The sequence below is a fragment of the Leuciscus leuciscus genome (assembly GCF_965113295.1).
Source record: "Leuciscus leuciscus genome assembly, chromosome: 23".
NCBI classification, from domain to species: domain Eukaryota; kingdom Metazoa; phylum Chordata; class Actinopteri; order Cypriniformes; family Leuciscidae; genus Leuciscus; species Leuciscus leuciscus.
Genome location: NC_138747.1, coordinates 9,767,905 through 9,791,730, shown reverse-complemented (window position 1 = coordinate 9,791,730; position 23,826 = coordinate 9,767,905). Strand labels below are relative to the sequence as shown.

The window sequence follows — 23,826 nt, the reverse complement described above, 5'->3', positions numbered from 1 at the left end:
CAGGCTCTGGTTTCTCATATTGTCAGACTGCAGTTCAGCTTTACCTTTGGCAACCCCCTTAGTCTCTCCTTTTGCATTCAGTTCCCCTCCCCTCCATCATAGTCAGCTGCTTGGCATCAGGCTCCTGTTGAAGAGTCCCAGCATTACTGTCATTCCAGCTGTAGATAGTGGTCAAGACCATAGTGTTAATCCACTGGCCCCTCCTGAACCAAGCCAAATTTACTGAGTGAGCAACTGCGTTTTGCTTGTGAAGAGGAAATGAGAACTGTCTTTACATGCACCCAAGCACTCAGGGAGACATAGTACAGAGATTTGTCTTGTTGTCGGCCACATTATGGAGTTCATAATGCCACTTTTGCAGTATGTTTGGAATAACAAATTTGTGAACTAATATCGGACCGCATTGTTTGTTTGTTTTTGATCAGGTAAGGCTTTTTTTTTAAATTGCATATAGTGTTATGTGAACTGCTTTGCTTCAATAAAAGACTAATTTTGAAGTAAAATCATGAGAAAGATGGATTTACATGAAGAATTTATAGCACTATTTACTGATTGATTGATTTTTCTATATCACCCACTGTATTTAAAAGTGAATATATTATATTAGAACACTAGTCTATAGATTTGACTGCAGGTTACTGAATTTAATTTGTTAGTTTTATTGTGTTTTTATTTATGACAATTTGCCTTTTGTCTTGTTTTTATTTCCAACCCAAATTGTCAGAGAGAGAACAAGATTCTAATGTTATAATAATTAGTTTGAATAAAAAAAGTATTTTAAGAAATGCAGATTATTATTTTATTTTTATTTGTTTTAATTGATGTTATTGTAGAAATTCAGAAAAGCATATTGCTTACAAAAATCAAACTGGTATTTACATAATAATGTCCCACAAAACTATAGATTATAGCAATTCTTTAAACATTTTTTTAACTAATTCCGGATTTTTTAAAAAAAAGCAGAGACATTGGATATTATTATAGTAATATTCATTTCGAACTATCCCAAATACTTAAAGGTATTCGCAGTTTTTTTACAGATGGCAGGAGGAATCATCTTCTCTCACGATGACCAGTGGGATCCAGACTATTACAGGCTCCATCCCCTCGTCTGTCACCTGTGTCATGAGCAATACAGCCAACCATGTCTTCTGGACTGCTACCACATCTTCTGTGCCAGCTGCCTGCGTGGCAGAGTCAATGACAATCGCCTCAATTGCCCCCTCTGTGGGTAGGCACAAAAATATGGGGAGGTAAAAGACACAAGTGGTAAAGAAAATACAAAAAGTGTGCAAGAATCATGCCTGACCAATTAATGCGACATATCTGCCTCATGTGAACATTTGTTCTGATAGCAAACATTTTAAATACTACTAAAAGTTAAATACCATAAGTAGACAAGATGCTGAAAAAACTTAAATTGCTTTATTGAGATACAGAAACCTTTACCTCGGGGATTGGGTGAGGAAATGGAAATCATGACAGAAGCGTTCAATCAGAACCAGCCACAGCAAACTGAAGCCAAGTTACATCTGGGTCTCCACTTATTCTAGTTTTCTTCAAGCTGGAGCTTGTGTTAATTCCAAAATGAATCTTTGCCAAACCTGGATTCCTGTAATCTTTCTTGTACTATACCCACCCACTCATTACACTCTGTATATATAACCATCAAGTCTTCTGTTTTGAAGTGCTCTCCAAGGTTTTGATGACTAACAAATGTTCTTCTCATTGGTTGATGCTACATTTCATCATTTTCAATTTATCTTTCTTTGGTTCAAAGTTTCTCTTTGTTGATCAATAACAACTTAGTCTTATGTGCTGTTGCAATCATTTCTTGGTCTTGAATTAAATTTCAAGTTCATGCAACAGGCAACAAAGAAACATCATTCTTCCAGGCCAGTGAGGTTCAGTTAGGAGCAGCGCAGGGTTGTTGCTGTTTGGACAGCTGCAGGACGACCCCAGCATTCTGATTTTAGCACCACAACAAGCACTCCACATGATGGGCTCTCCGTGCATTGATCCCACAGCTTATAGCAATTACACACAATCTGGTGCTGACCTATTTAATCTTGTTTCGAGATGACTCACAGATCTGCTATTTTTATGCGTTTCTTTACAATGTGCAGGGCAAATCAAAAGTAAATAATTAGTGATACAAAGTTCTGTCATGAAATTCTGGCACCCTCCACCTTCCCCAGCTCTGCCTGTATAGATCTGTTATGGGTAATTCATGCATGCTATATTGTACAACAGCAGCATGTCTTGCTTGCTCACAGCAGTGTGTCATGTGTGTATTGGCAGTAGCAAGTCCCGTATTATTACTTCGTACTTGTACTCTGCAGCAGCAGGAAAGAACAGATCTATTCCACCAAGACTAAACATATCAACATTGTCATACCCATTACCATGCCAAACACATGATACAACAGAGTTCTCATGACAGAGATTATATATCAGCCAGGCTCCAAAAAGAGACCTTCAAATCAAAGTTTAACCTTTAAAATAGCACATTAAAATAGTTTTCTAATTGAATATATTTTAAAATGTAATTTATTTCTGTGATGGCATGCAAAGCTGAAATTTCAGCTTCATTACTCCAGCCTTCAGTGTCACATGATCCTTCAGAAATCAATCTAACATTCAGATTTTGGTTCTCAAGAAGGATTCTCATTATTATCAGTGATGTGATGCTTAATGCTTATTTTTGAGGAAACGATGATACTTTTTTCAGGATTCAAAAGAACAGCATTTATTTGAAATAGAAAGTTCAGCTTTTGTAAGCTTCTGTATATCAACATTATATCGGCCATTTGGCATCGTGTCCTGTCGAGATCAACATCAGCTAATAAAAACCATACTTATTGACCACTAAAAGTGTAAACTGAACTTAAGGTATTTTGAATACTTTCTGAATTGTTTCCTAATATAGCAGGTCTCAATGATATGTCCTGATCCAACTACTATTTTAGAAAAAAAAAACATATATTGTGTAGCTTGTTGTAATAGCCATGTTTTGAGCACCAAGTATCTAATGATACAGCAGCAAAGCTTGCTATATTTATCCATTGTTTCCCACAGCAAACTTGCATTTGTGGTCTCTAAGTAGCCTGGCTTTATAAGACCAGTGTAGTAGTGCCAACAGTCTGTGGTTCAGTGGGTAAAAGCAAAGCTCATTTCAACAATGCAGTCCATTACCACAGCCTAACATAAAAGAAATGCAGTGTGCTTTCCCAAATTGTAGAACTTTTTCATTGCTTAGATTCTATTATATGGTAGGCTATTTGTTTGCACGTGAGTGTGGCGGTGTAATCTTTCTCAGTTTAGCGTGAGTGTGGGATCTAGCTTTGTCACTTATGAGTTGCAGATAATGAAGCTTTTGTACTTTGCAGTACCACACACTCCCTCATGCAGTGTAATCTAGGAATTCACCACTTTGATGCTATTACTGGCACAGAAAAGCTGGTTATACTGAAAACAAGATAAATGTGGAGACTGACGGATGAACATATTTGTGTCTGAGAACACACTGAACACATTTGTTATTCCTTTTACCCTAAGAACTTTTAGAATTTTTTTAAAAAGTATCACAAAGAAAGGTTATGAAGAAACAAGAAGATTTTAGGACCATTTCTGGACTATTTCTAGGTCGCTGGTTGAATGTAAGCAAATTTGTGACCATGTTAACTTCTTTCACATTTTCTTGTTTGCAATGACGCACTTTGGATCATTCTCAAAGCATGATCATTAAATTTGTTATATTATAATATTATGATAATATTTAATATTAATATTACAAATTAATTAAATAAGAAATTATCCTATTCCATTCATTCCAACATATTTAATGTGTTATAATTCGATGTATTATATTCACAACATCATAATGAGTAGCTATTACATTACAAAATGTAAATGCATGCGGGTTAGTTTTTTTCCTGCAGGTTGATTTCCATCCTCGTACGTACGATTTCGGTGCTTCAACACCCTAAAACACCCCCCAGAAGTACAAATTCCGAAGAGAATTTGACCGCAGACAGAGAAAATTGCATTGGCTATTTTTGGCCTACATTTGACTGGCCATTAGGCTGCTTTTATTGTACAAACCTGGCAACCCCTGTCTCTTACAGGCTACCCCTCAGTCGTGATGGGCACAAATGCACTTCCCCCAGAGGACCGTTTGCTGGGGTTTCTGGTGGATAATTCGACAGACAGTGTAGTACAGTGTGCTAACTGTGATAAGGAATGCAAAGCACAGGTACATGAAAAAATATGCATTCATTTATTTTCAGGCATCAGCAGTAACAGCACATCTTTTTGACTGAATGTGCATGTATATATGTGCATATGGATGCTGGAGTGATGTATTACTTTAACACTTGCAGCCAACCACTGTGTGGAGAGTGCAGATAGCTCACACACAAAGCCAGGATGTTTTCCCAGCATGATATTGTGTCCCTGGCCAAACGCACCAAAGAAGGTGCTGTGAGTTTATTCCTCCATATACCATTAACATGTGTAAAGTCAGACTAAATTCTGATGTTTCACATTTCCTTATCAGCGCTCCATGAAGAGCTGTACATCATGTTTTCGACAGAGAAAAAGTCCATGCTGTGCATCAAGTGTTTCAGAGACATGCCAAAGTAAGACTGCTGCCATTTGAATTGTAAATGTTTATAAAATGAATCTGACAAAAAAAAAATTATTTCTTGATATAGTGAGAATCGCACCCACTGCATTGACATTGAGACTGCATATGGGCAGGGATGTGAAATACTGGATCAAGCTGTTCTGGTGAGTAAGTAATAAGTAAGTAGGGATTGTTCAATTCCAGAAACTTCCAAGAATCTTATAATATTTAAAGCATTAACTGAAAATGATAAATGCTTCATATCATCTTATACTACAGAATGTACACATGTACAGTGGATGTTACATATATTAATAAACGTTCAGTTTGGGGTCAGTATGATTTTTTGGTAACAATTTAGTTTAGGGTCCAATTCTCACAATTAACTACTTGCTTGTTAGAATGCATATTACTAGGATATTGGCTGTTTATTAGTACTTATAAAGCACATATTAATGCCTTATTCTGCATGACCATATTCTACATCCCTTAATCTAACCCCATACCTAACCTTAACAACTACCTTACTAACTATTAATAAGCAGTAATTAGGAGTTTATTGAGGCAAAAGTCGTAGTTAATAGTTAGTCAATAGTGAGAATTGTATCCTAAACTAAAGTGTGATTAATACCTTTATTTAACAAGGATGAATTAAATTGATAAGAAGTGACAGTAAAAAATATTCATAATGTTACAAAAGATTTCTGTTTCAAATAAATGCTGTTCTTTGAACCTTCTATTCATCCCAAAAAATCCTTAAGAAATGTATCAACAACAAAAAAACACGCACAACTGTTTTCAACATTGATAACAATATGTTTCTTGGTCACCAAATCAGCATATTAGAATGATTTATGAATCATGTGACACTCAGCTTTGCCATAACAGGAATAAATTATATTTTATATACAATTATTTTAAATTGTAATAATATTTCACTTTATTACTGATTTTACTTGTTTGATCAAATCATTTCAGCCTTGGTGATTATTAGAGAAAAAAAATTACCAACCCCACATTTTTTAACATTAGTGTATGTGATTATAGGAGAATATAATGTGTTAGATTTAGAACAGAGCTGAAGCTCTTAAGGTGAACGACCAACATCTAGTTCAAAAAGTACAACTGAACCTCATTGCGGAGTACCGACAAGTGGATGCATCTTGTACTGACCTGTTTACCCCTGAAGGAGGTGAAGGAGCTGCAGATGTCAGTGCGAGAGGCCATCGTATTGCTTCAGGCCATGCTGGGTGAAGTGCGAACAAATGTAGAAGAGGAGGAAAGTGCCATCTGTACTCAGTTCAACAGTATTCAGGTGAGGTAACACACCAGAAGGGGGCACACTGTGACCACAGACCAGAATAATGGGCAGCTTTGTGAGCATCAGAGATGAATTCTTGGACAAAGATCATGACCCAAACCATACAATTTAAGGATAATGTAATTTGAGTTAAACAGGCTAAATATGTGCTCAAAGCATCACTGAAAATTGAATGTTGAGAATACAAAATAGTATTTAGTCCAAAAGTACAAGCTGTTCTTTTCTTCCCAGGAAAAACTTTTAGAGAGAAAAAAGGACCTCTTAAAAGCGGCGGAAAGGTAAATATTGTCCTAATAGATCCCGTAAGTCTAAATGGTCTATCCGTGCCAGTTTATCCACATGGCTTTGGCAGAGCACAGAGTTGTGGTCAATGTTGGAACAGCAGTGGCTTTGGTTTTGTTTCATGAGTCCTGTTATTTGTTAAGAGTTTTTTTTTCCTCTGTCCCCTTTCCATCATTGCCTGGAAGCTGGCTTGATGTCTTCCAGGAATTAAGCTATTTATGTCAAGCTGCAATCTAGGACTCAGCGTGTGCGTTTGTGTTTTTATATCAGGGACATGCAAGAGCAAAAAAAGGAGGAAATGTTAAAATCAGGCTGATTTATGGACATTGGGGGCCCTAACTTGCAACCAGCGCAATTGACTTTGTACACCGACGCATGTATCATTCCTATTTTGCACCCGACGCACAGCTGACTTTTCCCTCCACAGACGCACATCGTTAAATTAGGGAATGAACTTGCGCTCCCAGGGGCGATTCAGCGAAAAGAGGAGGCGTGTTCCGGCGCAAACATTTCCTGGTGCTAATTTGCAGTTCCAGAAAACAATTCCGCCACAGACCAGGAAAAACCTAGTCTAAAGTCAGTGGCACATTATTCAGATGCTATTTTAAGGGCGCATGCTTGGCCATAATGTAGAATGTGCACAACGCGCATACACTTTGCTTCTCTACTCTACACAGATGCAGCAGTTGCCATTTTTGCAAACCATACATAATTACAAGGAAAAATATTACCACACGAGGGAAATCACTGTGGTGTCCATGAAGATGTGAAAAAATAGGCATAAATCTAGCTTACACATTTGCCCAAATTATTATATGCCTGTTTAACCGAAGCTAATTTGGGTGGGTTTCTCCCATCCCCATACAATGTCACTTCTCTGTCTTTTACGGCCCTGACGAGAACGTCGGTCTCCTCGGCTGTGAACCGCTCCTGGCATGCGCCTGGCAAATCCGCCGTTATAATAGGAATCCGCCATAAAACAAGCGCGCCTGCTTTTAAAGGGAATGTGAGATGATGCTCTGATTGGTTTATTTCATGTTACGCCCAAACCACACCTAATGTAGCTCCTTCAGACCAACCCATTTTAGATTTACGTCGGGCGCAAGAGTAATTTATCCCGCCGGTATAATAGCAACAGCGCCAGAGATCCGCCCACAAAGTTACTTGCGTTTCCCGTTTGATATTTGCGTTTCAGATCGTTAAAATAGGGCCCATACAGTGTATTTGTGTTGGAAAGGTCTATGCATTGTGTATACATTGGCCCAGAGGGTACTAATATATTTTTTCACCTATAAATTCTCAACAGTCAACATGAAGAGAAGGAGAAGGCACTCAAGGAACAACTTTCTCACTTGTCCACCCTCCTGCCCACCCTTCAGGTATTTTGAAAGGATAGTTTAGCCAAAAAATTTAAATTCTGTCAGGACCACTATCGTCAAATACGATTGACAATTAGCATACAGTTTGAATTGGCGGTATGGTTCCGTTCTGGGCGAGAACTCCTTGCGCATCCATGCAGCCTAGCATGGATAAGAGCAGGGAGAGCAGCAATAACCCCCTTTAGGGTAAACAGAACAGAACCAACATGAATGTATGCAGATGTCATTAATTCAAGACTATAAAGTACAACATAATTCGAGAATTTATTCTGATTCAAAGGGAAACAGAATGCCAAATCCTGACTGGGCGAGAGGAGGAGCTGGGGATGGAGGAGGGTAATTAGCTCCTTAGAAACGCGATAGCTGCTGATAATACTGAAGGAGCTTACAGTATATATGTATACAGGTGTCGTATTCCTATAGGTAGACGTGGTGATGAGTCAGCTGATGCGAGCTTGACTAACGTGACCTGCCAGAACTGATGCTACTTGATTTCTGTCATCATTTACTCTCATGTTGTTCACAAACCGTAGGCCCATTACTAATTTAAGGTCATAAATATATTAAATGTCTTTAATGGTATAAAAAAAAAAAAAAAGTATTGATTATCATTTTAAGAGGTATTAAATAATGTATTATTAAAAAGCTGATGATTTAATAGGCCAAACATTTTTGTGAGCACTGAACGTTCAAAGTAAAAAATAAAAAACACGGCACTATACAATCAACTAATACCACCTATTTATGCCAAGTGATTGCTCATGATTAACTGTTGATGAATTATGATCATGTTTACTTTGTGGTGTTTATATTGTAATATGTTGTAGGTCGCAAGAGTGTTTATTTTTTCCTTTTTATCCATCCTTTTGAATCAAAGTAGTAAAGCATAGACATTTCCAAATAAGAGTCTCAGTATTTTACTGGCTTGTTTATAATTAAAAGTCCCACTTTATCTATATACAGGAAGGAAGGAAAGGCTAAAAACATTATTTAACACATTTATTATATGGTTTTTACTAGTATCAGCACAATAATCTGTTTATTGGCTTTTTTGGACACATTATTATTGTATCAGCAAAATCCAATATTAATTTAATTCTAATTTGATATATTAGTACATAAAACCAATATCAATACGAATAAAAAAAATAAAAAAAACACGTCTTGAGTATTTAAACTTGGTTTTCCTGCCACAGCATGTTTAATTAAGTAAAATCTGAGATACATGATTTATTTTAAGATTGTATTGGTTTGTTCTGTATGGACATACGGTATTATGTATTAGTTGTATTTAAAAGTCAATTAAAAGTCTTAAATGGGATTTTAAAAGCTCTGCAGATACTCTGATTTATGTATTATCTCTATTCCCAGGTGCACCTGGTCACCTGCTCCGCTTTTCTCGGCTCAGCCAATAAGGATGAGTTCTTAGATATGGGATATGTTAGTAGATTTATCCTTTATGCATTACTTTTAACGTGCCCCTATTGTTCTATTTTAAAGGTATCTAATTTTGTTTAAAAAAAGGTACCTAAAAAAAAAACTTTTTTATTTTCTCACAGTATACATTGCAGCATCACCTCTATTCTCACAGTGTCCAGTTGGCCCAGTCTGTTGTGATTGGTCTACCGCTTGCAGTGCATATTGGAAACCAAATAGTCATTACCATAGGTCAAATTTCAACTCTGGAGGCTTCCTCAGCATAAACAGTGACAAGAACAGTAACAATGGCGTCGGTTTTACCATATCAATTCAAGCTTGAGTCCTCATCCTTTGGAAGTACATGCAAAGTGGTTTGCTTTCGCAGCACAGAAAACAGCGTCTTCTCGACATTGAGGCCTCAGCTACAAGTGTTTGAGGGCGGGCCGAATTAGACGCTGTTCGCAGGCAGCCAATGAAGACCAAAGGCTGGAATTATGCGAATTTGTAACGAACTTACGCAGGTTTGTGCAGGAAGTAAGACTGGAATTACTGACGACTCGTTTCAGGTAGTTCAGAATCGGTTCTTTCTTTTGGAAAACAATAACTTGTGCACTCTGATTTTTTAAACTTGGCAGAGCTTTTACATAAACAACTATATTCTACACTACATGAAAGGTAATATTCGAAAAAGCATTATAGGGGCACTTTAAATAATGTCTCAAAGAAAAAGAAAAAAAGTTTAAATGTATGCCCTATGACCCTTAACAGCAGTTGATGGACAGACTCTTTGTAACGCTACCTCACAAGTTCCGCCCTGTCCAGAGTAGCAAGGTGAGTTTGAATACCAAACTTCTGCTGCCCTTTTTGCAGACCTCTGACACTAACAAAGTGTGTGTATCAACTCTACAGATAAACACACACTACCATGCTGAGTTTGCCCTCTGTCTGGAGCCTCTTCTGATGATGGGCCAGCGGAGGCCGGGCTCTGTGACTGGAGGAACTGCCTTGAGTGACAGGTGACTGAGCAGTTTATATGTTACCAAGTACAGCATGAAAACGATTAAATGACTGCGCTGTTATTCAACCTGACTGTGTTGCTTACTTTGCTGAAGTACTTATGAAAAAACATAAATGTATGTTGGTGTGATTAAAGGACATGCAAATATATCTGATCTCATTTTTATAATCAGATGTTGTGATATTTATAACTAGAGCAGTAATAATGGCCACACTGTAAAAATTCAAACTGCAAATCGATTTCCCATTAAATGTAAAAAAATATATATAAATAGAACAATGTTTTTTAGGTAGCTGGAGTCCATTTTAATTTAAATAAGATAATAATGTAAATCTAATAATATGATATATACAGTACCATTCAAAAGTTTACGGTAAGTGAGATTGCGATCCTTTTTTAAAATAAATTAATACTTTTATTCAGAAAGGACAAATAAATTGATCAAAAGTGACAGTAAAGACATATATAACGATACAAAAGATTTATATTCCAAATATATCATGGTTTACCCTAAAGTAATAAGAAGCACAACATTGATAATAATAAGCAAAATTTCTTAAACACCAAATCAGCATATTATGATTTCTGAAGGATCATGTGACACTGAAGACTGGAGTAATGATGCTGAAAATTCAGCTTTGTCATCACAGATATACATTACATTTAAAATATATTAAAATAAAAAAAATTTATTTTAATAATATTGAACTGTTTGTTTTTACCATATAATCAAACAAATACAGTCGTGGTCTCACCAAATCTCAAATCTCAACAACCCCAAAGTTTTGTCACAATTAGTACAATTGTTTTCATTATAATTTATAATATGCACGGATATGCCATTTTTTTATGCACTTGGACTGCTCAAATTGTCTGAATTCTGTCTAATGACACAGAAAGGAGACACTAGCTGGTGCTTTCTCAGCCGGTTATTAAGCTCCAAAACGTCTCTGGTTACTTACGTAACCTATGTTCTCTGAATAGGGAACGAGACGCTGCGGATAGCGCAGTGGGATATTCTCTGAATGTGCCGATTGTCTGAAGCCCTATAGAATCACGCCAATTCATTGGCTGATGGCGCCCGCGCAGTCTGGCTCCGCCCCGACGCTCTTACGTCGCATCATTACATATTCGCGCGCGCGCCATCTGCTCCTCAGATTTCTCTGCCGAAAAGAAAACTGTCAGCAGCGCGAGGAGCTTGGCAGCTAACGCAGCGTCTCGTTCCCTATTCAGAGAACATAGGTTACGTAAGTAACCAGAGACGTTCTCTTTCATAGGTTCACTCAACGCTAAGGATAGCGCAGTGGGAACGGACTACCAAACTCGCCAAGCTAGAGCGCTTTCCATGACTGGTACATAAATGAGACAACGACCAAGATGAGTTCAAACAGAAAGAACCTGGGAACCCGGGGTCATGTCAAGATCCAAATTATAGAACCTTACAAAAGTATGCGGAGAGGGCCAGCCTGCCGCAACACAAATGTCCTCCAAAAGTGCTCCTCTAAAAAGAGCTTGAGAAGATGCCACACTTCTGGTGGAATGTGCTCTAATGCTAAGAGGTGAAGGCAAGCCACGCACCTCGTAAGCCAACGAGATAGCTTCTGTGACCCAGTGAGAAATCCTCTGCTTTGATGCAGCAAGCCCACGGCGGCCAGCACCGAAGCAAACCAGAAGTTGGTTAGATTTCCTCCAACCGCCTGAGCGGTCTACATATATCTTAAGAGAACGAACTGGGCAGAGCAAGTTAAGCTTCCTATCTTCCTCAGAAGAAAATGGAGGAGGGTGGAAAGCGTTAAGGTTAACCACCTGCGAGCGGAAAGTTGTGGAAAGAACTTTGGGGACATACCCTGGTCTCGGCCTCAAGGAAACCTTGACCAAGCCAGGAGCAAAGTCCAAGCAAGACTCGCTAACAGAAAGAGCTTGTAAGTCTCCTACCCGCTTTAATGAGGACAAGGCCAACAAAAGAGAAACCTTGAGAGTCAGAATCCGCTCCGGAGCTGACTCCAAGGGCTCAAAGGGGGCCTTCGTCAAACCCTCTAGGACAATAGAAAGGTCCCATGAGGGAACTCTAGGGGAGCGAGCCGGTTTCAGGCGCTTAACCCCACGCATGAAGGCCGAAACTAACCTTAGTTTCCCCAGGGGAATCTCGTCCGATTCCCTATGTGCTGCAATAGCTGCGACATAAACTCTGAGAGTGGTAGCAGCTGCTCCAGAAGCAAACTTCTCCTGCAGGAATTCCAGTACTGAACCAACAGGGCAGTTAACCGGGCTCCTATCATGTGCTAAGCACCATGTCTCAAAAACCTTCCATTTGGAAGAATATAGCCTCCTTGTAGAAGGGGCTCTAGCACTCGCAATGGTCTCCTGAACGTCAGTTGGGAGATCAGAACTTAATGCTAACGGCCTCTGATCGGCCAAACATACAGCTTCCATATGTCTGGGCGAGGATGCCATATCCTGCCCTGCAGTTGGGACAGCAGGTCTTCCCTGACCGGGATCTTCCAGGGGGAAGATTCCAGCAGAGGAATTAGCTCCGAAAACCATGGCTGAGACGGCCAGAACGGAGCTACCAGGAGGAGGCGGACTCCGCTCTCTCTCACTCTGGCCAAGACCGCCTGGATCAGTTTGATGGGCGGGAAGGCATAGAGTTTCTGCGTTGGCCAAGGGTGAGCAAACGCATCTATTCCTAATGGAGCCAGGGGACTCAGGGAGAACCAAAGCGGGCATTGGGACGACTCTTGACATGCAAAGAGGTCCACTTCCGCTTCTCCGAAAACCTCCCATATCAGGGCCACCGTCTGGCGGTTCAACATCCATTCTCCCGATCTGAGTTTCTGCCTCGACAGAAAATCTGCTGCGAGGTTCAGAACCCCTGGGACATGAACTGCTCTCAGAGATAGGAATCTGCTCTGAGACCACAGGAGAAGGTGACGCGCATGCCTGTCTAGGGTGCGCGACCGAGAACCCCCCTGCCAGTTCACATGAGACACCACTGCCATGTTGTCTGTTCTGACAATTACATGGTGTCCTTCCAGAAGAGGGAGAAAATGATGCAGAGCCAGAAAAACGGCTCTTAACTCCAGGCAGTTTATGTGCCAAGAGAGAGTCTTGCCAGTCCAGACCCCACACGCTGGTCTGCCCTCGAAAACTGCTCCCCAGCCGGTGAGAGAGGCATCCGTCGTAATCATTTGGCGACGAAATACCGTACCCATGCTGACCCCTTTCCGAAGAAAAAGAGGGTCCCGCCAAACTGACAGGGCTCGAAAGCAACTGCGCGATACCTTCAGTAGGCGAAGGGTTGGCCAGGAGGGCCGAACCCCTGAGAGCTTCATCCACCACATGAAGGGTCTCATGTGGAGCAGGCCCAGCGGTAGCACGGAGGAGGCCGCGGCCATTAGGCCCAGCATCCTGCGGCAAGTGCCCACAGACACATGATGGCCTAGCGAAAAACGGGCCAAGCATGTCGTGAGGCTGGAAATCCGTGCAGAAGCCAAGCGGGCCTGCATGAGAACGGAATCCATGTTCACCCCCAAGAAAACGGTGCTTTGAGCCGGAGCAAGAACACTCTTCTCCGAGTTCAACCTCAAACCGAGAGACTGGATATGACTCAGGACGATGTCTCTGTGGTGGGTCACTAGTTCCCTGGACTGGGCTAAAATGAGCCAATCGTCCAGGTAATTTAGAATACGGATGCCCTGGAGCCGCAATGGGGCCAGAGCTGCATCCATACACTTCGTGAATGTCCTCGGGGCCAGAGAGAGGCCGAAGGGAAGGACCCTGTACTGGAACGCTCTTTCTCCAAAGGCGAACCTGAGGAACTGCCTGTGTCGCCGTACAACCTGGATGTGAAAGTAAGCATCCTTTATGTCCACTGTCACGAACCAATCCCCTGGCCGAATCTGAGATATGATAGCTTTCAGCGACAACATCTTGAATTTCCCTTTGTAAAGGGCGAAGTTCAGTCGGCGGAGGTCCAGTATGGGACGCAAACCGCCGCCCTTCTTCGGGACCAGGAAATAACGTCTGTAAAAGCCCCGTTCGGTTTTCCCTGAAGGAAGCTCCTCTATTGCTCCTTTGAGAAGGAGGGATGAAATTTCCTGCTGAAGTACAGAAGCCTGAGTGGCGCTGTCCACTACAGTAGGAAAGACCCCGTTAAAACAGGGGGGATTGCAGCAAAACTGAAGAGTGTAGACGAACCGAACTGTGCGAAGAACCCAAGACGATACCCCTGGTAAGCGCTCCCATTCTTGAAAGAAATGTGAAAGAGGAAGAGGGATGTTGTAATGCAGACGACATACCTGAGTGAGGGTGCCGTGTTGACGTTCGTGGGGTAGAGAAGTTGACTGTGCAGGAGAGCCCTTGGCGTCCTGGCACGTGATGGGAGGCATCGATGCTGGGGTCATGGTGACCAGGTCTGCCTGCTCCGGAGGAAAACGAAAAGTTCTTCCGAGGATGCGACCGGCAGTTATAGAGAGCGTCGGGGGTGAGGGGAGAAAGCAAAAAGCGTCTCCTTCCTCCCACGCCGGGCTGAGTAGAGATGGTGAAAAATGGCCTGCACTTCGAGACACTCTGAGTGGCGAAGGTGACAGGGCAAGGAAAGGAGAGCTGGGAGGTGGGCAGAAACGCTTGCGCGGTCTGTCCCAACCTTGAGGAAGCAGAGGAGCTCTCCTTTTCCCGACCGGAGGGTCAGGAACGGCTCTGGGCCGCCGGAAATGTCGGTTTGTCGGACCGCTTCAACTGGAGGCGCTTGTGAGGCCGTTGACGGGGAAATGGGCGACCGCGGGCTCCCCAAACCTGTGTAGGTGGGGGATGCACCGGTTCGCTCCTCCTGGAAGAGAACTCCGGTCTATGAGAGGGACGTTCTCTGGGCCTAACAGGGGAGGGAGCAGAAGGTTCCCTAACCCTCCTGGGCATGAACTGTCTGAACGCGGCCGATTGGGATTTGGAGGAGCGGAATTTCTCAACCACTGTGTTGACCGCCTCACCAAACAACCCCGTTTGAGAAATGGGGGCGTCCAAGAGGAAAACCTTCTCCTTGTCACGGATCTCCGTGAGATTAAGCCACAAGTGGCGTTCCACCGCAACGGAACCAGCCATAGAGCGACCTATGGTGCGTGCGGTATGTTTGGTGGCTCTTAAGGCTAAATCTGTAGCCTTACGAAGCTCCTTGACCGCTTCAGGGGTCACGCCGTCGCCCTCGTCCATTTCCTTCAGGACGTCCGCTTGGTAGGCCTGAAGAATGGCCATAGTGTGCAGGGTCATGCCTGCCTGCCCAGCCGCTATGTAGGATTTCCCAATGAGAGAGGAAGTAGTCCTACATGCTTTAGAGGGGAGGAGGGGGCGCGACTTCCAGGATGGCGCAGACGACGGAGCAAGATGGTCGGCTAAAGTCTCCTCAATCGTCGGAATGGCGGAATTGCCCTGTTCCACAGAACCTACTAGGTTGGTGAAATCAGCAGCTGCCGCATTAATGAGGCGCGCAGAGAAAGGCTGCTTCCAGGATCTGGAAATCTCGTGATGCAGATCACTGAAAAATGGCAGCTTTCTCCGTTGAGGCCTAGAATTAGGGCCACTGAGAAGTCTCTCGTCGAGTTTCGACGACTGAGATTCGCGGGGCTCATCGGGCCAATCAATAGCGAGCTTCTCCGTAGCGCGCGAAAGTACGTCAACGAGCTCCGCGTAGGCCGCGCTTCCTGGCCGCTCGGCGGGATAACCTCGTCGGTGAGAGAAGGCCCGAAATCCTCTGAGTCGGAAGCCTCGGTAAAAAGTACATCCTCCAGCCCGAAAGAAACCGCGTTGCGTGCTCCCGGGCTGGGGCGCAAATAATCGTGCGAAAATTCGACTGGCATGCCTCGCGCGTGCCGAGGGGAGGGAGGGAGACAAAGAGCGGGGCTCGTCTGCTCGAACTCCACATCCTCAAGCTCTACATCCGAACCCCAAGTCGCGGATCCTCGAGCGGCCTCGGGAGCGCGACAGGGGGAGACGAATGATTCCCTCTCAAAAACCGCGAGCCGCGATTTGAGGGTTCTGAGCAACAAATTTTCACAGAATTTGCATTTAGACGATCCTATGACTGCCTCGCGCGCATGTGAAAAACCCAAACATTTAACACACTTACTGTGTGGGTCGTCGTTAGCGATGTAACGAGCACATGGCGGAGTACAGCGTCGGTATTCCATGGCAACTTCACCGTAAGGAGAAACAGAGTTCCGCTTGAACAGTCGCAGAAGCGCCGAGAATAATCCAGAAGTCGTATTTTTAGAGCTCAGAAAAATCACGAGCGAAGGGCAAACGTGACCGCTTCGTTCTGAAGGCAGAGAAATCTGAGGAGCAGATGGCGCGCGCGCGAATATGTAATGATGCGACGTAAGAGCGTCGGGGCGGAGCCAGACTGCGCGGGCGCCATCAGCCAATGAATTGGCGTGATTCTATAGGGCTTCAGACAATCGGCACATTCAGAGTATATCCCACTGCGCTATCCGCAGCGTTGAGTGAACCTATGAAAGAGAACAGAAAATCATTTATATAACTCTCCCTAACAATGCACCAGGTGGCAACTGTCCTGTTATAGCTAGAGTTAGTTTTGTGTCTGTGAGGGGCCAGGAGCTGATAACATGAGGCACAGGGAGCCTGACTTCCTGGAAAGCTCTCATTTCGGGAGAAGGGCTCAGAGAGTTATGCCACTGACGGACCACTTCAGAGCCTTATTCATAATATAGAGCTTTATATGAGTACTGTTTCCAGATCAGTTTAGCTCTTTAGATTGCAGTAAGATTAGTGCAGTAGACGTGAACATGTTCTGGTATAAGTGCAAATCTACGTATATGAACAGAGCTTACAAAAGAAAGGGATGTGATCCTAAATTCCTTTTCTCCGAATCCACCTCTGATCTCATTGCATAGAATTTTAGGTTGTGTTCAAGTCCTGTTGCTATGGAGTGAACTATATGGAGTTTTATAAGCACTTTTCTGAGAAACTGGAGGCGCTTGTTGTGGGAATATGCGCTTAGTGCCTTCATATATTCCTGTATATCTGCATAGTGTAGCAGTTATTTTCAGGACTGATAAATGTTAGCTATGCAGTTCTGCCTTTTCCAAATGTACTTGGACATTAGTATTTGAGTATTTTTATTAGATTATTTTAGATTATTATTTTATTATTTATTAAGAATCAGTGAATAGGTCACATTACCCACCCCTATCCCAACCTGTGCAGCATTGTGAAAGATTAGCAACAGTGATTGATAACATGATTGTGATCGTTGCAAACCTCTCTATAAGAACGTTCACACTGTGGCATGTACATTTTTTATGTTTTTTAATAAAGGGGAAGGAATTGTAGAAAAGCAGGGCAGCAACAAGCTGGCCAAGTGAGGTTTTTTTATTTTTTATTAATTAATACAACAATGAATTTAAAGTTCTGTCACTCAATTGTATCAAAGTCATCATTTTGGTATCATCATGACAACTCTAATTTACACTAAAAGTTTGAGATCGGAGAGATTTTGTTAATGTTTTTTTTTTAAAGAAGTCTCTTATGCTCACCAAGGCTACAATTATTTGGTTCAAAAATACAGTAAAAACAGTAACATTGTGAAATATTATAACTGTTTTCTATTTTAATATATTTTAAAATGGATTTTTTTCCTGTGATAGTAAAGTTGAATTTTTAACACCATTACTCCTTTCTTCAGTGTCACATGATCCTTCAGAAATCATTCTAATATGCTTTAATGTTTAATAAGAAATATTTCTTATTATTATCAATGTTGAAAACAGTTGTGCTGCTTAATATTTTTGTGGAAACCGTAAAATATTTTTCAGGATCCTTTGATGAATGGAAAGTAAAAAAAAAAAAAACAGCATTTATTTGAAATAGAAATCGTGTGTAACATTATAAATGTCTTTACTGTCAATATTAATAAATTGAATGTGTTGGTTTGATATTTTGTTATAATGCAGTGGCATTTGTAAATTTTTCCAATGTGGCTTAAGCATCCAAATATTTGTTGGAGCCACTCCACAATATCAGTCCTAATCCTCTAAAGCTATTATCATGATTAAAAGTTTCCATATTGAATTCCCATTGTCATGCATGCCACACTATATGCCCTGCACGTTTTCAGTTTTCAAAGACCCGGCATTACGGCCTCAATGCATCTACATGGAATACCCATGGTGATAACAAGAGATCAGAATGTATACAACTATTCCACCACAACAACCTCCATCTCTCCATAGAGAGTTCAATGACGCAAGTCCCTGTGACAACTTTCCACATCAATCATCCCTACTGTTTTCAGGTTTGTGAAGCCCTCCACCAAACAAACGTCCTCCCCCATCTGCCCCCATGACAACAGACAGTACAGTACAGGCGTCAGGCTTCTCTCACTATTTTTAACAGAATTTCAGAGAAGTGTTTCGGATTCTGCTCGTTGCACAGAGTTCACACAAAGCGATTTGTTCCAAAGCTGCTGATGTCACCGTTGGTGCCAGGATCTTAAATTGGTAAAAGTAGGGGGGTGGGACGCTTGTCACTTAGGCTCGGAGAACATACATTGTCCAGACTCACTCGAGGGACTTGTAACGCCAGAGTACTAGGGAAGAGAGATTAGAGGAGCTTTGAAACTAAGGTAACTGTCTTTATTCTTGTTGTTTTCTTAGTAACATCATGAGCTTTCAATAGGGCTTTTCATTCTTGATCTTTTAATTCTTGTTCCTGAACCTCAGGAATTTCCAGCTGAGGTTTGTGGACTGAGGTGGAAATGCTGCATTTCTGTGCATCGTTAATTCTAGTGACCATCAATGTCCATCAAGCTCTGAAAATGGATAAGCACCAGTTTAATTTTAGCCAAAATAGGTCTGAATGTCAATGTTTTGATAGTTGTTACATAATATATTAATGTTCTGCTTCAGCCATATGAATTACGTTGCTTAGGTCAGTGTCGTTATTGTTAACATAAACTTTAACTATTAAAAATAGTTTTTGTCAATTGAAATAAAGCTGAAATAAAATGACTAAAATTAAATACAAATTATAAACTACATAAATCACAGTTAAATAACATTAAATAAATAACATTAGTTACCTACTTTAGTTAACATGAATTAAGAATGAACAATACTTACAGCATATATAAATCTAAATTATTGTTAATTTCAACATTTACTAATACATTATTAAAATCAAAAGTTGTGTTTGTTAACATTAATTAGAACTAAAATGAATGAACATCTGTATTTTTATTAACTAATATTAACAAAGATGAATAAATACTGTAACAAATGTTTTGTTCATTGTTAATGTTTGTTATTATTACAATAACTAATGTTAACAAATTAAACCTTATTGTAAAGTGTTACCATTAAAGTTAAAAATAAATATAAAAAAACTAATACAAATGACAAAAGCATTTTAAAAGCATAAAAATATTAATAAATGACAACTCTGCTTTAGATGTGTATTTATTAAATAAATAGGATTGTTTATCCTATAAGGTGTTAGCAAAAAAAAAATTTTTTTAAATAATGTTTTGTTTTGTTTGTAACAAAATTTGTACCTTTTTTTTGTATTTGCATCATGTGCATCTTTAAGGATTTTCCCATTGGCTTAAAGTCCGTTCTATGTCAGTAGCTGCCAGGTTAAAATCTTACCGAGAGCAATCTTTGCCTTTAAAAAACAATTCTGACTACAGGTGAAAAATAAGAATGAATTGAGGATCTCTCATTTCCGTTCACAGGCTGTCAGCTCTGTCTATGTCTTGGCCGTCTCCGTCTCTCAGTGAAATGCCGTTTGGCCGCAGGCCCATCTTTCACAGATACATTTGTACCAAGGTGCTGCTGGCCGAGGGCAGAGAGTCACCCTTTACTGAGCACTGCCGCAACTTTGAGAAGAGCTACAGGGTGAGAATTAGTCCTCTTTGATACGTTAGTCCACCCCTAAACATGGACAGAATAAAACTTCTCTTTGCTATTAAAGAAAAATTATATGTCAGCCTCATCATTCTGTTTTAAATGGAAATACCTCATGATGGGAATCCCTAAAAGGTTCTATATATGAATGCCTGACAGAACCCTTTAAGGCAGTGGTTCTTTACTAGGGGGCCAGGGTCCACTGGGGGCCTCAGCAAACTTTAAAGGGGGCCTCAAGATGATGTCATGATTTAAATAAGACAAAACAAGCATTAAAGAGAAAAAGAAAAAAAGGACAAATCTGTCAAGTTGTCTCAAGTACCTCAAGTTGTTCTAAACCTGTATGTTTTTTTTTTCCTTCTTTTTTTTTTCTGTTGAACAAAAAAAATAAGATATTTTGAAGAATGTTGGTAACCAACATGGTTGGTTCCCATTGCCTTCCATAGTATTTTTTTTTTTTCATACAATGGTAGTCAGTGGGGACCAGCAACTCTTTGGTTACCAACGTTCTTCAAAATATCTTATTTTGCGTTCAACAGAAAGAAAGAAACAACATGAGGGTGAGTAAATGATGACCGAATTTTCCTTTTTGGGTAAACCACCGCTTTAAGGTTCTATAGAATCTTTTCTTCTAAGAGTGTAGAGACACTTCAAAGTATATTATATTGTATACATTAAATAATCTCTTCTGTACTGTATTATTTCACAATTTTGCACAAGAATGCTGAAACCAAGAGAATCAAATGCCTTTTCATTCCATTCATGTACTCTAAATTAAAACAATGCTTTTCTTGTATTTTGGGTAAAAAAACAAAACAAAAAACAATACAATTGTGTAGCTATATGTGTATTATTTGACCAATATTTCATGCCCCAGGTTCTTCAGACAGAAGTCCAGAGGCTGAAGGATGAGGTTCAGGAGATGCACAGAGACCTGACAAAACATCACTCTCTCATCAACACGGACACCATGGATAAGATCCTGGAAAGGTCTCTAATCATTGATGAACAGATCGCGTCTCAGTACTCTGCCGTGCAGACCCAGAGGGCCGTATTTCAGGAGGTGAGGCTAAATTATAATTCCTGCAAAAACATATTCTTTTTCCAAAACACAGCAGTGCACCTTAGAATATTTTGGTTGTGTTTCTAGATATGGGATGTGACCTTTCAAAGAGTAACCAATGAGCAAGAGATCTATGAAGGTGAGGAAAAACAACAAATTGTCTGTGATGCCTCAGGGTTCATTTTATCATGCAAGTTAAACTATTAATTTGTGAACTAATTAATTTACTAATTACAGCACAGCTTCATGACCTTCTGCAGCTGAAGCAAGAAAATTCCTACTTGACAACCATTACACGACAAATTGGACCCTACATCTTATCAATTGCAAAAGTGAAAGAGCGCCTTGAACCCAGGTTGTTTTAATATTTAAATATTCATGTTATATATATTTTACTTCAGCTTTCCATTTGCTTAATATGGGTAGTTCAGTCAGTACCACTTTGAGAATGAAATTTATTGACAATCTTTGGATTTGGCGAGAGACTTAGGCTCTAAAGTGCTCGAGCTGCCATACTAGACAGCTTGAGATACATCCTTGAGACACAAATCCCCCAAGCCTTTTAATAACCAAATGTTTCTTAGCATATGTTTACAGAAGGAGATACAATGATTACGTACATAGAGATTCTATACAGAATCCACTGCTCTATAGAGACAGAGCGCAACGCGTCATAATCTGAAGACCACGCCCACCAAGGGAGAAAACAAACCAACCGTCTCCATTGACTTTGCATTGCGAGAGGCTGCCTCCTTGTCATTTCTTGCTTCTAACAAAAGACAGAATAATGCCTAAAAGCTGCTATGTGACAAGGTGTACAGCAAACAAGCTAAGAAACCCAGAAATAAGTTTTCATAAGCTGTCGACCCCAAAAAACGAGCGTTTGAGGACATAAAAGTGGATACAGGCTGGAACAATGGGTAAATTGTGGGATCCTGACACTCAGTATGCACTAAAAATACACCACGTGTGCAGTAAGTTAAACATTTAGTCACTGGTGAGTCAAATATCCAAATGTCAGTTTTATATATTATATTTCTGTAAGATAAACTATCCTGTGTTGCCGATTACAGTCTCCTCCAGCGGGCGTACGTTAGGCTAGTTCTCAGAGTAATGAGACACGTGACGCTCCATTCGATCACTCAAGCTCTATTTAAAGGGATAGTTCACCCAAAAATGAAAATTCTTTCATTAATTACTCGCCTTCATGTCTTTCCAAACCCGCAAGACTTTCGTTCATCTGCGGAACACAAATGAAGATCTTTTTGATGAAATCTGAGAGCTTTCTGTCTCTAGACAGCTACCAACTACCAATTTGACGCTTCAAAAAGTTCATAAAGAGATCGTAAGACTAATATGAATTAAGCGGTTTAGTCCACATTTTCTGAAGAGGCTTTATTTGATGAATAGATTGAATTTGAGCTTTTATTCATTACTCATTATTCATACAGGTTCATTCCCGTGTGTTACGCAGTACATTTAGGCTGCCACAAGAACCAATGAGGTTTGTTGTCGTGCGTCAAGCAGGTTCGGTTGTGCTTCTGTTTATGTTTGCTGATCAATGTTTATATGTAACAAAAGCCTAAATTGAATCTGTTCATAATAAAGCGATAAAGCGCTCAATTTATAGTTTTACGATCTCTTTATGAAGTTTTTGAAGTGTCAACGTTGTAGTTGCGTCGCTGGATAGAAAGCTCTCAGAATTCAACAAAAAGATCTTCATTTGTGTTCCGAAGATAAATGAAATGAAAGTCTTGAAACGAGGTTTAGAACGACATGTGAGTGAGTAATTACTGACAGAATTTTCATTTTAGGGTGAACTATCCCTTTAAATATTTTAGTCATTAAATAGTACATAGTTGATGTATTTACAGGTTTCAAAAGCCTGAGGATGATCGCATGGACACCATAGTTAAAATCTGTGAGGACAATGCAATGACTACTGAACAACGCAGGTGATGTACTTGATGTTACTGTTTAACAGCTCAAAGTGCAAATGTTAAAACAATAACAATGACATGTCATTTCTTCCACCAGCTGCAATGAGAAGAGTTGCTCAGCAGTCTATGACAGGGACTCTCTTATCCTTCCGCCTGGTGAGACACTACTAAAGAGCAGTGACTTCTGTTGGCAAGGAAAGCCGATAAATATTTCAGAAACGTCTTGCTGCAAAGAGCTGCCACTATAGAGCTGCATGTATGGATTATGGTGAACACTGACCACAAACGAGGCATGTGCTTTCAAGCATGTGCTAGATGTCAACACATGAACATGGGGTATACCAGTAACTTCAAAATAATAAGGACATGAATGGAATATATGTTTTGGTGTATTTATGGAATAATGTTTTAAGTGTGTCAAATCAAATGGACCTTAGCTATAAACCGATTGCATCGGATGGTGAAAAAATGTTTTACAGACTAGTTTGTGACTTGGTATTTTGCATTTAATTCCAAAGTTCAAAAGAACAGCATTTATTTGAAATACAAATGTTTTGTCTTTACTGTCACTTTCGGTTAACGTAATGCATCCTTGCTCAATGAAAGTATTAATTCACCTCAAACTTTTGAATGATAGTGTATGTGATTGTAAGAATATAATATACTGCCTATAATAACAAGCTTTCTTCTATATATCTCACTTGTCCCTACCTTTTTGTACAAGGACCATTCAATGCATCCTCTTAGATTTCTTTTTATATGATTTTCTGCATGAATAGAACAGCGCTGACTAATACCAGACTAAGAATGTGGTATAAAATGAAACTACGGAGCCACAACTCAATACACAAGGTGAATACTTCTGA

The 23,826-nt window shown here is 40.4% G+C and overlaps 1 protein-coding gene across 1 annotated transcript; it reads left to right on the top strand.

Moving 5' to 3' along the window:
- Window positions 1–79: 79 nt before the first annotated feature.
- On the top strand, window positions 80–23,656 carry rnf207a (ring finger protein 207a). Its single transcript, XM_082155327.1, is given in 20 exon segments — window positions 80–1,227; window positions 4,128–4,255; window positions 4,348–4,407; window positions 4,411–4,477; window positions 4,559–4,640; window positions 4,716–4,791; window positions 5,817–5,942; window positions 6,180–6,226; window positions 7,537–7,609; window positions 8,981–9,049; window positions 9,797–9,859; window positions 9,938–10,044; window positions 18,287–18,348; window positions 18,842–18,905; window positions 19,786–19,948; window positions 20,835–21,020; window positions 21,108–21,159; window positions 21,258–21,375; window positions 22,895–22,975; window positions 23,058–23,656. Coding segments are annotated over 20 exon segments (1,962 nt in total). The 5' UTR covers window positions 80–1,040; the 3' UTR covers window positions 23,209–23,656.
- The last annotated feature ends 170 nt before the right edge of the window (window positions 23,657–23,826 follow it).